Source organism: Helicoverpa zea, chromosome 14, assembly GCF_022581195.2.
Source record: "Helicoverpa zea isolate HzStark_Cry1AcR chromosome 14, ilHelZeax1.1, whole genome shotgun sequence".
Lineage (NCBI taxonomy): Eukaryota > Metazoa > Arthropoda > Insecta > Lepidoptera > Noctuidae > Helicoverpa > Helicoverpa zea.
In genome coordinates this window covers 6,160,279-6,173,559 of record NC_061465.1, presented here as the reverse complement: position 1 = coordinate 6,173,559, position 13,281 = coordinate 6,160,279, and the positions used below count along the sequence as shown (strand labels likewise).

The 13,281-nt window shown below is 35.3% G+C and overlaps 1 protein-coding gene and 1 non-coding gene across 2 annotated transcripts; both read right to left on the bottom strand.

The window, feature by feature from the left end:
- Positions 1-436: 436 nt before the first annotated feature.
- Positions 437-509, bottom strand: Trnar-ccu. The gene has a single exon. It is a non-coding gene; the product is annotated as a tRNA-Arg (tRNA).
- A 1,642-nt stretch (positions 510-2,151) lies between these two features.
- LOC124636250 (vam6/Vps39-like protein) lies at positions 2,152-13,181 on the bottom strand. The gene is made up of 14 exons (XM_047172239.1): positions 12,848-13,181; positions 12,321-12,470; positions 12,050-12,177; positions 11,655-11,858; positions 11,155-11,341; positions 10,854-10,971; positions 10,438-10,564; positions 8,061-8,426; positions 7,472-7,694; positions 6,588-7,043; positions 6,117-6,349; positions 5,371-5,505; positions 4,301-4,652; positions 2,152-2,681 (listed from the first exon to the last, which is right to left on the bottom strand). Exons 1-13 carry the CDS (start codon positions 12,915-12,917, stop codon positions 4,497-4,499), a joined length of 2,553 nt encoding a protein of 850 aa, XP_047028195.1. The 5' UTR covers positions 12,918-13,181; the 3' UTR covers positions 2,152-2,681; positions 4,301-4,496.
- Positions 13,182-13,281: the final 100 nt, after the last annotated feature.

Below are 13,281 nucleotides of genomic sequence, written 5' to 3'. Positions count from 1 at the left end.
GTTATGTGCGGCCAGAACGTGCCATTGTCACCGTTCGTTATGAAATCCTGGAATGACAGGTGACGAACTAAGACTTGATAAATACGCAACGAAAATAGTGGCTTATCTAGAACCTGTGCACGTCGAAACATGCTGTTTACCTCTACATGGAACAGATATCTAACGAAATATTTAGATCCGCCTCATTGCTAAATCAAATTTTCTCAATCATAAAATATGTAATTAAAAATATAGGTATTTCTATGGTAACGCCTGTAGAGAAAAATCTGAAATGGAAACTAAAAAATAGTAGGAAAAGTTTCATTTTCCAACCAAACAAATCCTAAGAAAGTAACTAACGTAGTTTTAACGTAAGCTTCTCAAAGACCGGCGCTTTTGTTTGACATACCTAATTATTATTTACACAAACGATGAATCTTACAAAAAGGCGGTTGTGTACCTCTGGTGGGACTCGAACCCACAATCCTCGGCTTAGGAGGCCGATGCCTTATCCATTGGGCCACAGAGGCGAGCGGCAATGCGACGCGAGTAGGCGCACACGTTCTCCGGCGCCGACGACGTTGCGTCACCGCGCGTCATCGCCGCCGCGTGCGGTGCCACTCACACATACACACTATATACCTACACTGATTATTTACTACATTACTCATACATACGTAATTATTCATGTCAATTTATAAGTTCAATGTCACATGGTCAAAAGCAGCTGTGGCTCGCCAGTGTCGATCTACCCATAGTTCCGGATTAGAGACTAGCGTATCTTAGCTTCTACAGACTAGTAGGTACCAGTATTTGCTACATGTAGGAATAACGTGACGATTAAATTCGTGTGACGTCACAGCGGGCTTCCCGATATTTTTTGTCAGCATGTAGATACCACCGACCAGTTTATCAGTACTTAGATGTACTGTTAACTAACTGGTAATTGCCATGCCCATATGGCTCACTACGTGCCTTATGTTCCTAATTAGGCAGTTTGATTGATTACTGGAATAGCAAACTACGAACCAGTAGTTAAATAGAATTATCATCGTAACATTTGTAGATGATAATGTATGTAAACGTTATCATAATTGATTAAAAATGTTTACACTGCTTTTTAGTGCTTCGGAAATTCTTATTAAGGGGTAGATACCTAGATCGATCGATATCATATCTACTACTTAATGGAAATATATTTATACCGCAATTAATCTAGTATTTTTCAAGGCACAAATTAAAAGACCATATTACATTTTAATCTTCATTCGTATAGGTACTGGTTAATTACGCAAGATAACCGTAATGATAACATAATTTTGATAACTCTATGTCAATGAGAAGCGCAAACGCAGTAGGCGGTTCGCTACGTCGATACGTCAAAGTAGCTCATTTTCATACTGGTACCCTCGACGGTCTAATTTTAGTGTCGCTCACCGCTATCGACACGACACAACTTCGACAATCGAGCTATTTCGAAATACAAGCCACAATGACAATGAGTCATTATAAAAAAAACTGTTGCTCGAGACGGTTAGAAGGTAGGATCACTGGAAGGAACATTGAACAATTGGTAACGAAAATGTTACGTTCTAATTAAAGCAGATGTCTTGTAGAGTGGGCTTAGGACGCCTTTCTACACGATGTTTAGTAACGTCTGACCAGAAAGAGGTGGGCTCCCAAGACTGATAGCTTGTGTGCGTTGGTGGAGATCTAGTTACCTTCAGCAGTGGAAGGTAATACGCTGATGAACGCCGAGATAATGAATTCAAGCTTTACTTGATTGAGGTACAAATGAAAGCGATATTCAGCCATGGGCTTTAATGGCTAAAGAGTGAAATATGAGTGAGACTAAAACCCATCATGTTCCTTCTTAAGCCCTTGTATGAGGGCCGCGGTAACTCTTTCGAACAACTCTGCAGCCTCGGTAGGCCTTGGCCCTGGTGGGCCCCGCTGGGGTTTGCTGACTCTCTTTGAGGAATGAGAAGAGGTCTGTCCCCTTGTGATAATTCATGTCAGTATCAGATATGACATTTTGTTGCACATCCCCCTGATATTATCATTATGTATTTGCATATGCTACAGTGATGTAAGCTAAGCTATACTGTAACCTCGATCACATATTTTGGGTGAACTTATGAATAATCTAAATGGGAGCAAATCAGACAAAAATTGTTCCATAAAAATGTTTATATTATAATATGTTTATACATGAGCTAATAATACAATGGTTAAAATATAGATACAATACATGTTAACATTTATATTACATTACTGTACAATGATTCTTAACACTTTTCTTTGAAATAGCTGTACATATTTAGCTAAACTTTGCTTATGAATAAGCACATTCACTATAGAAGTAAGGAAAATTAGATTGACTAACTATTAGCATTTTCTTCATTACATAATAATGTAGGTAGTAGGAATATTATTTGCCTTTGAGATTTTCAAATATTGTAGACAATAATTGTTTTTCTGGGTCTAAATAAAATCACAGCCAAACATAAAATAAGAGCCAATTGTAGCAAAAGATATGCGTTAACTACAAGTCTATTAACTTGCGGTAACTACTGTGATAAATGAAAATAAAACCTTCATAAAATAATCCTCTGTTTGAAAGAGGCTACTAGTAACGAGAACTGCCTGCCGCGGAAACTATACAACCTTATTTCTGTACCTAATGGAACTCGAGTTCGAATTTAAATCATCGAGCTTAGAATTATAAGGAGACGCCGTGTTGTTATAGACGTATCTATAGTTATATAAATATGAAACAAACTATGCAACATAGTTCTGTCTCACTCTTTCTAAGCAGATAAGTGTATTTGAAAACAGGGACAACAATATTTTTGTGATTGCGTAAAATGGTGACATTTTACTTTTGAAATCCTCCGGTTTGTAGGTGCGTGCCATATCTGGCCATATATGTCATGGTAGTTGTGCTGTCAAATAGGTGCTCTTCGTGACTTATTTTTGCTATTTTATAGAAAATCACTCGAGTTTACTTTTAAGACTTTACTATTTCAATAGTGAAATAATCAACGAATATGCCTATGTGTTGTATTGTGAAGTGTGGTGCTAGGAAGCACCAAAATCAAGCTGGATTGTCGTTACACAGGTTAGGAACCTATTTTTGCTAGAAACTACATAAAATAATTCACATTGGATAAAAAATATGTATGGGAACATGAATTGATGGTGAAAGTACTTATATTTTGGTTTATTTCTGTATAAAAACCTATATTTAGAAATAAATGTTGTTTACAATAACATGTCATATTGGCATAGTGCTGTGCAGTTGTCATAATAGTATCGATATATTATCCACTTAATAAGTGTGCTTTTACAAATTTTAACCTAAGACACTGAGCCCTCAGAGTTGTGTATTATTTTCAATAAAACATCTTTATTTTGTTTTTTAGTTAAATACTAGCTTTTCCTCGCGGTTTTAGTTGCGTTCCGAATATATGTGTATATTTTTAGGGAATAGTTTATGTTTTTATATATACATCCTTCATTTTACAGATAAAAAGTTTTAAAATGCAGTTAAAAACATTTTGATTAAAAAGGCGTATTATAAAATTCAGGATTTTAAAGACATATTTTATTGAAAATAATATGTTTTGCCTTTTTATCTTCACATGATGCTTCTACGGCGACCACGGGCACGGCAGTGCTTCCGCACAGACGAGCAAATCGGAATGCAAGTTGCAATATTTGCTTCAGAACTTAGTTACCGAATATAGGTTTCGAATTGTATAAATATTTTTTTCTTAGTACTAAAATTGTTTTGTACAATCGATTAATACATAATTAGCTCCATTTGCATTATATAACTTTCTCATGAATAGCTTGAAAACGATTTTTAATTATTGTATTTTTTTTTAAGAGAGTATCTACTTATGGCGTTTCTTGCGGATTCTTCTTCATAAGACCGAATCTTTGGCACCCTGCAACTAGTCTGTCGTGAAAGAACTTTCATAGGGCTATTTGAAATAATAAATAATTACTTTGCCTGTGCTTTTTTTTTAAAGGTATCACCCTACTGAAATGACTCCTCCCATTTGGTTGATGTTGTTGAGGTTATTAGTATCAGTGAAGTTAATGTGATAGTTAGTTCTATGACGAAGAAATTATTTATACTCGGTTATTTTTATGCACCCAGTAAGACTCGTACGTACTTCTAACTAGAATACAATATCGATATTTGTTGAATCCGGTAGCGGTACAACCCTAGTAACGGCAGCCATTTTAGTTTCTGCAGTATGCACGTTTTTTTCATAGACATTTCCTGTCCCTATAGTTATAAGTCAATGATTTAAATCGAATACTTTTCGAATCCAATGATGTTCCTTATTCAAAGACCGTATTTTTATTTTATTTAATATTTGATCCATAGATAAACTTCATCCAAACTCAGAAATAAGGTTGAATTTTGCTTTTCAACACAATTAAATATAACTTGAGCGCTAAATACAGAAAAAATATATTTCATAGATTTATATATCTACTTTTTACTTATCAACTCTACAGCTAAAATGTACGATATCACCATTGGGGTATCGGACGAAAGCGCTCTGGTTGCCGAAACGTTTCTTACAAACAGGACATACGTTGTATTCGTTTATAATTACGCTCTTCGACTCGTGGAACTGTTTCAGTTCTTGCACCTGAAAATAAAGCAAAATAATTGTTACATAAATCTTTACTATATAATATTATAAAACTTGTGTGTTTCTTTCGTTGGTTTGCGCGGCTATCAGGGATTACTATTCTGATTTGATTTCCCCGCATTTTCGAGAACTTTATCCGGATTCGCGAAATATACTCGGGTAGAGGGCGAAACCGCACGAAACAACTAGCCACCAAAAACGCTATCATGCCAGGGTTTAAGGTACAAATTGCCAGATAAATTAAAAAAAAACTAGATTAGACCTGAATTTATATAGGATAGAATTTATATTATAGAATTTATATAAATTCTAAATATTATAGAATTTATTATAGAATATATATATATATATATATATGTTATCTATTATAGAATTTATTATAGAATTTTTCTAAGTTTGTATGTACTTTCTAAGTATATCTTAGACACCAATGGCCGATATAAAGGTGAAGGAAAACATCTTGAGGAAACCTGGACTATAAAGTCTGTAATCACCAACCCGCATTGAGCAAGCGTGGTGATTAACGCTCAATCCTTCTCCGTGTGAGAGGAGGCCTGTGCCCAGCAGTGGGATGATAAAAAAAAATGTGGCTGTAACAGTAACAGTAACAGAATTTATATAGAAATAAAAAAAATATTCATATTGCAAACAGGACAACGTTATATAAAATGAAATTCTAACCTGTGTATGTAAATATAATTAAATGAAATCTTACCTGCATATGTTCAGCATACAACAATCCTTTGAGAACTTGCATGCGTCTCTTTAGCGTGAGCTGTCCGTCTAAAGCGCTCTCCAGGAAATGTTTGAGGCGACTCAGCGGGACCGAGTCAGGCAATACTGAAAGAGCCTGAAATGAGAAACAACAGTTTGTCAGACTTGTTTCTGATAGTTCAAGCAAGACTTGTTTAACACGTTGTTTAGAAAGGTGTGTAGTATCTAAAACTTCTTGTGTCTGTGGTAACAAGCACCATAACAAAAATTATGAATTAAACCCAATAAAATACTGTCATTCTTGTCTGTATCATACACTGACCTCTATATTTACCACTGGACAGGCTGTTGTCAACGTGCTTTTGTGCCCGTTTGATAATCGCCATTTTGGCGCTGTTAGACGTAGCGAGTGTTCGTGGTACTAAAATTATTTTACAGTGAACCAATGAACAAACACGTCTCTCACAGCCATTTGAAATTATACGTCAAAATTAGTTCTGTGGACACTCGCTTAGACGATATTGGCGCTTCAAATGGGCACAAAAAAATTGCTGTCAAACGTACGGAACAGCCGGTCCAGTGTGTAAATATAGAGGTCAGTGGTATCATATCATATATTTTTGTAATAAAGCTACTTCTACATAAAAACTCTTTGACCTCCTTCTGACTTATTTAAATGTCTGGCAGTTCAGAGTGACAGAAATCGTCAAAAGAACACACTAGTCCTTTTCTAAATTCAAAACTAACCTTCAAAGGCGATATCTTGTCAGCATGTTTCTCCAATATATTCAGCGCTGTATCCAAGTCCGGTACCGCAGTTTTCGGATGTCTCGGCACATTGGCTAAGGGATTATCGCTAAGAGCATTGTCCTGTTTCGGGTTCATCAGAATTCGCATCAGAATTACGTAGACATCTTGGTTTTTGTCGTTTGGAGTCGCGCTTATGTTCTCGCAGTAGCGTATCGCTCGTTCCACGTCGCCTGTAGAGTTAAGAATGTATAGATAAAGCATAGTTATGTAGAGTAAACAATGTATTATCTGTTTTGTATGTTTGATCTGTTAATTTCAGATGGAGGTTCGTCAGTAAATCTGCTGCATTTCGGGAATTAAATGTGATAAAATAATCTGGCAGTTAAAAGTTATCAAAAACTGCAAATTGACATGAAATTAAATTGTGCATATCAGGGAAAAAAATCTCCTAATATGTACCACACTTACCTAATATCAGTACGTATATAGCTAACGCTTGCTCATGTCGTCCCAATTTACCGTAAATAATAGCTCTTTCCTCAAACAAGCTGTCGGTAGGGAAATGTACCACCACTCTCTCCGGAGTATAATGTGCAGACTTTTCTAGAAAAGCTATTAATTTCGACTTTATATGTTGCACTTCTGCATCTATTAAATTCGCCTTTTTATCCGTAATTTTCTCTCTGTACATATTAATTAAGGCGTCGTGAAACAATGAGTTTGTGTCATTCCAAGTATGAATGACGTGTTCTAAGTATGGTATAACCAGAGATTCGTGTTCTCTAAGAAGAAAATCTAATATCTTTGGACGGGGTAAGTTTTCTACTTCTACTTTGTCTTCTGTGAATATCTTCAAGCCTTTCTCTGGATGTTCTTTTAAAATCCAGTCGGAGAACTTGAAAATTAGGTTTATGTGTTCAGCACCTGGAAATATAATAAATCGTAGTATAAAGATAAATAAAAAGTAATTTATTCAAAGTCGGCTGAAAATTAGCTTTTAGAATGTCAAGTTTACAAAAGACAGCCCCCAAAACGCCCGCCCTTCACCACTTTCCATGTATTTTTGCTGCGAAGAAATTGTGAACAAAAATGTGAATCAACTGTATAATCACGTGTATTAAGAATTAAAGAACAATAAATCAGAGGTATCGATACATCTGCGGGTTGTTCTAAAGAGATACCGCGGCCCTGGTACATAAAAGGCCTATGACGGAACACGACGGTTCTTAGTCAGTAAAAGTCTGACACTCCCTCACCGCTGCTAACCCACAGCGGGAGGGGTCATTTGATGATTTGATGATGATGATGTCATTTGTTATTTGATGAGTAAAAAAAAAGGTATCAATACATACCAAGTTGTTGTAAATAATTCTTCGTTCCTTGATACCCTTCTAAACTGGAATCAGGTTCCTTAGCCTGTTCTCTAAGCAGCTGAAGCGCTTTCATATGCTGCCCTTTCGTTTGGTACAATATTATTAGTTCGCTGTGTTTCCCATGCTGTAGTAACATCCTCTCTGCTTCTTCTAAACGACAGTTGTTGGTACGAAGAAGTGGTGCTACTAAAGCATCGTTTACCTGAACAAAATATTACAGTCAAAAAGGTCCTTTTTGTCCTTGTTGTTAAATACGAAAACTATAATAATGTTTATAAAAACGTCATAGTTTACCAAAACAAAAACAAACGGGCTTTATTGCATACTAGCTTCCGCCAGCGGCTTCACCCGCTTGGTGTGTTGATAAAAAATAGCCTATGTGTTAATCCAGGGTGTATCTACATATCAAATTTCTACCAGATCGGTCTAGCCGTTTTTGCGTGAAATAATAACAAACATACATCCATACATTCTCACAAACTTTCAAACTTATAATATTAGTAGCATAGCAGGAAGAAGGATATTAGTAGGATTTAAAATTAGAAAAATAAATGCAATATTAATGTACCTGTAAGTAGCACTTCAATAAAGTAGTATCAATCAACTCCAACTGCTGCGTCACATTCCTCTGATTGGTCGCCTCATCCGGCCCAGGACTTACTCCTATATTAGCCCTCAGCTCCTTCAAGTACATTATCAAGGCATTCAGAGCATTTTCCAGGTCTTTCCCGGTCAATTTCTTTTTCTCTTTGTCCTCACTTTTACAGTCTAGTTCGGGGAACAGTTTGATGACGTCAGCAGGGTCGGTTTTTAATTTGAAGAACTCTTTCATGGACTGTGAATATTCCTTGTTGTCAAATAGCTCGAGTGCGTAAAGTACTTGAATGGAATGTATCTTTTGTTCTTTCTCTTCGGGTGTGCAGTCTGAGAGGCTCTGTTGAAATTATAGGTATGTTAATTTGACAAACGTAGTGTAGGACGTCCTCAGGCACGGTGGAGTGATGACTTGCGCAAGACGGCTGGCAGGAGCTGGATGCGAGAAGCCGAAAATCGATCTCAGTGGCGTGCACTTGGAGAGGCCTATGTCCAGCAGTGGACTGCGATAGGCTGATGATGATGATGATGATGATGATGAATTTGAATGATAGGGTGCTGAATTGTTCAAGATGAAAAAAATATTTTCATGACCTGTTAAAATCTTATTTCTATGTGTACCTATATTAAGACTACTATACACATTGAATCAAGATTTTTACTGCAAATACATAATATTAGGGTATTTCCTAAATACATGGACAAAACAATATAGTACAATAAAATAGTACAGGAGGCAGTGCACACTAGAAAATTGAAGTACTTATTATTTCTGCGTTTCCATAACGCTAGAGTACCTACTATGCTACTCTACTTACTCCAATTAAAAGCCCAATAGTTTGAACACGGTCTCTTATTGTAAATGGCATTATTACAGCACTGAACTTTAAGGCTAGAAAAATCAAATACAATAAACTATCATATAAATATGCATTCAACTTACATTTAAGATTTTAATAATTTGAGCTTCCCGCTTTTTGATTTTGGTGCGAAACATTTTAGAATTTTACACTATAAATGATTTGAAATTACATAAGTGTATATGGAAATTACAAATACAAAAGTGCGTTCGATTGCTAAACCATGTTTGTATCCACTAACAACTTTTTGCAATAAATCTGGCGTTTTTCCTCATTTACTAATTAATTACTACATAATGTTACTAATGAGCATGCATGGTGTGTTGACAGTATAAAATACGTCACTCGAGATAAATTGCCGTTTATATTAAAAACCAAAAATATTATTAATTTATATCTTTTAACGAGGCGCTTAAAATTCCTATAGCTTATAGCAGTCAAACTAAAGATCGTTAGTTTCAAGTTACAAGGATATAAATAAATATTTAGGCATGTCTGCAAAACGCCATTATAATCCCTATTTATTTACCCCACGTATAAACCCAAAACCACGGAGATTTAATTGTAATCGAATTGGAAATAAATCTAGACCTACACTTTTACCACTATTTTTCATTCAATGTCTCTTGAAAAATATGGTTAGCCCAATTTATTAAAAAAGCCACTCTAAAAAAATTACAAACACATGTAATACGATAATTATTGAAATTAAAGTTTGTATTTGATTTGACTAGCCACACACAGATCACAAAACGATAGAAACACCTCAAATGAACACAGTTAAATACTAAACGTTTATTGATAGAAAACTGTAAATAACATGGGTCCAGGAAAATAAATATATTTGTTCACATTATTTTTCCTGTCATGTCCCAATATGCTTTGTTATCACTGCAACCTACAGTATACACCAACGGGTGATACTTTTCTTATTATACAACAAGCTATAACATTTACTTACATTCAAGGAAAACAAATGTTTGTTATTAAATGATCTAATATGGTGAAGATACCTACCGCAGACTGAATATACCGAACCTAGTACATACCGCATATCTTACAAAATTATGAACCTAAGCTGAATGGATCTGAAAGTGTACGTGGACTACTTACTCAGAATGGAACAACGTTAATTATTATAGTTCGGCCATTCAGAGAATGCGTTCCTGACACGTCGCGATTGAACTGACGACGTAACTACATTCATTGATTATTGATATAATAATGTTGTTTTAATGCTCCTCAATTGTTAAAACGGTAAACAACCAGCAAAAATATTTTTATCGTAACTGCAACGCCATTGCAAAGTTACGTCGTCAGTTCAATCGCGACGTGTCAGGAACGCATTCTCTGAATGGCCGAACTATAATGGGTGATCCTCTAAACTGATATAAGATTTCCCTTTGGACCTAATTGACTGTGAAATAGCGATTGGTCAATTAACTACCACACTATGTTCTACTGAATAAATTGTTGTAAAACTAGGCTTACCGTTAACTCTATGGCAATTTGGAAATGTTTGTCTTTCAATAGTTGCTGCCTCTGCTTTGTGACGTCAACGGAACTGAGGCACCACACCTGACCCACTGAAGCCACGTATATCAGTCCTCGCTTACATCTAAAAAAAATAACAGGAGTAAGAATAAAAACCGGTCAAGTGCCAGTCGGACTCGCGCACGAAGGGTTCCGTACCATTATTTATAAAACCGCATATACCTTTTGCCGTTATTGTTAATTAAAAGAGTACCCATGGAGTTTCTTGCCCGATCTTCTCCATGGGAAGCTACTTTCGATTGAGCAACTAGAATCAAACTTATTTATATGTTTGTTGTTCATAAGTACTTATAAAAGCCTAAATGAAATAAATGAATTGACTTTGACTTTTATCTGAAATCAGTGATACTAACCTATACATCAGTCTTGCTTTGTTCAGTTCAGGTAATGTTTGGATGAAGAGGTAAGGCTCCACTGTCTGTACAATTACTTGGTCTGATAACAAACCTAACACATATGGCTCGTCCCACACTGAAAACAAAATTACAGCATTGACTAAATTGATCCTGAAAGTTTGAGAATAGGAACGAATTTTCAACAAGAAAATGATTGGAAATTAAATAATTATTAGTATAGGTACCTCCAAAAAAAGATGGACAGTTTATATATCTCAGTTTCATTTACAATTAAAGTAGTTAGGTAAAATTGTCTTACCAACTGCAATAGGAGCTTCAGACCATTTAACTGTTTTCTTTATATCTATATTTTTAGCCTCCTCCACCAGTACCGAAGTTTGATCGCGTCCAAGTAGAAATGATGTTTCGGAATATTTGGCTATTGTGGGCTCAAGAGATTTTGAACTGCTGGTTGGGAATAATTCTTCTGGATTTCCCGATGAGAGCTAAAAATGGAATGAATTGTATTATATTTTTTTAATCTCCAGATAACTTTTATCTGAAGAATATGTTGAGGTTTTGATGGTTTTTGTAAAAATATGTCAAACTGCTATATTTATTCCTAAGATATTAAGTTAACTAATGGTGATTGAAAAATCTGTCCTCAAAGTGGTGTCAAATCACAGGTGCAGTGTCTCAACAAACAAATGAATTGGAATTTGAGGGAGGTATTCATCACATTTTATTTTCTGCCACAGATATTCCTTTAGACCTCAAGTCTTAAAGGGCAAGCAAATCATTATCAACTTGATCACCTACATCATACAACACATATTCAGCTTTGAATCCAACGCACACATATTGCTGGCCCCAAGCCATGACCCTCGGAACATCAGGGATGGTGAAGTCAAACAGATGTTTTTTAAATTCTCCATTCTTGCCACAGTACAACTGCAGTTTTCTTCTAACGGCCACACAGAGACGATCTACTGAATTAGGTTCCCCGGTCATTGATGTGGTTGGCTGAAAAATATATAAATTCTTATTAGAATTGTTTTACTCATCCAGTTGTCACACTAAGTTAGATTTCATTGCTAGTTGGAAAAATTTGGAAAGGCAATCAATTAAGATGACTTGATATGGGTTTTGAAGAATCAATGGTTTTCCATCTTTGATCTTTCCTTAAGTCAATTGATAAGTAAGTAAGAGCTCACCTTGTTATCTAATGCAAATAGAGAAGCACCTTTAGTTTGATCTAACGTTGTAACCAATGGGAAATTAACTCCGTTTATATTGTGTATAGAGAGGACGCTGTCAGTTAGGCATAATAGCAAGTTTTTTTCTGAAACATACAAAATTATATTACACATACATATTTATATGATTAGTAAGGGATCATATAGCATATTACACAAATGATCAAATTATCTGTTCAGAATATTTGTTTTTGGACTTTAAAAAATGAATATTGAACACGTAACTTACCAGGAATTACTTCAATTTGTTGTATAGGTTTCTTACTAAAGTTCTTACAGTATCGGAGGAGTTGCAACTCATATTTTTGGTTCCCATTTGTTTGAGACAGTGAGTACATCAATACATGGCCTTGTCTTGTACCCAGTAGCAAATTATTTTCTATAATGGTGAAACAAAACACATTAGTATACACTTTTTATTAAATTAAATTAATCTATACAAGAATCTCCAAGATTATAATAATTCAGATGTAATTCAGTAAATGCAGGGAGTGTTCTTCACACTACCTCTATTATTTTTTGCAGTTGATTGAAGTATGATACTTGTTCACCCCTCGGTCAATGTATTTTATGTTGTTACCAAATGCCTGGCAGTTTTAAGCCAGAAAGTCTGAAAATCAGTCTTACAAGAGGGTTGCCTGGTTAAGGCTATAGGGCAACCCCAACCTAGCTTGAGAAACAGCTAGATAGATGAGTCAAATTGCCTTTTAGTAATCATTTGGTAGATTTTCATTTATATTCATTATACCAACTTACCATAAGCAGCTATAGCTTCAATTTGTACAGCTGCATTGAGCAAGTGGGATATTTCGTATGCTTCGTGCATTTTTATAATCAGTTTCAAATGGGAATACCACAAAGATAAAAACTATACACCCATATCATGCACAAGGCAGCTATTTAATTATATTTCACACCTGTCCCTAAACCACAAATTCGAAACAAATACTAGACAATGCAATTAATTACATTTATAATTCAAAATAGTCTTGTGCATTGCGCTAAATTATTAATTTAATATTATTGCACCGTAAAATCAACAAAGTGTAAATTGTATTTTTCAGTTCTTTGACATTTATAGTGCTGCGCTAAAAAGAGACTATTGTTCCGTTGCATGTATCGATTATAAAATTAGTCGAGTCATTATGATCGACTGCCTAAAGTGCTGCATCATTTACATTGTTATTGAT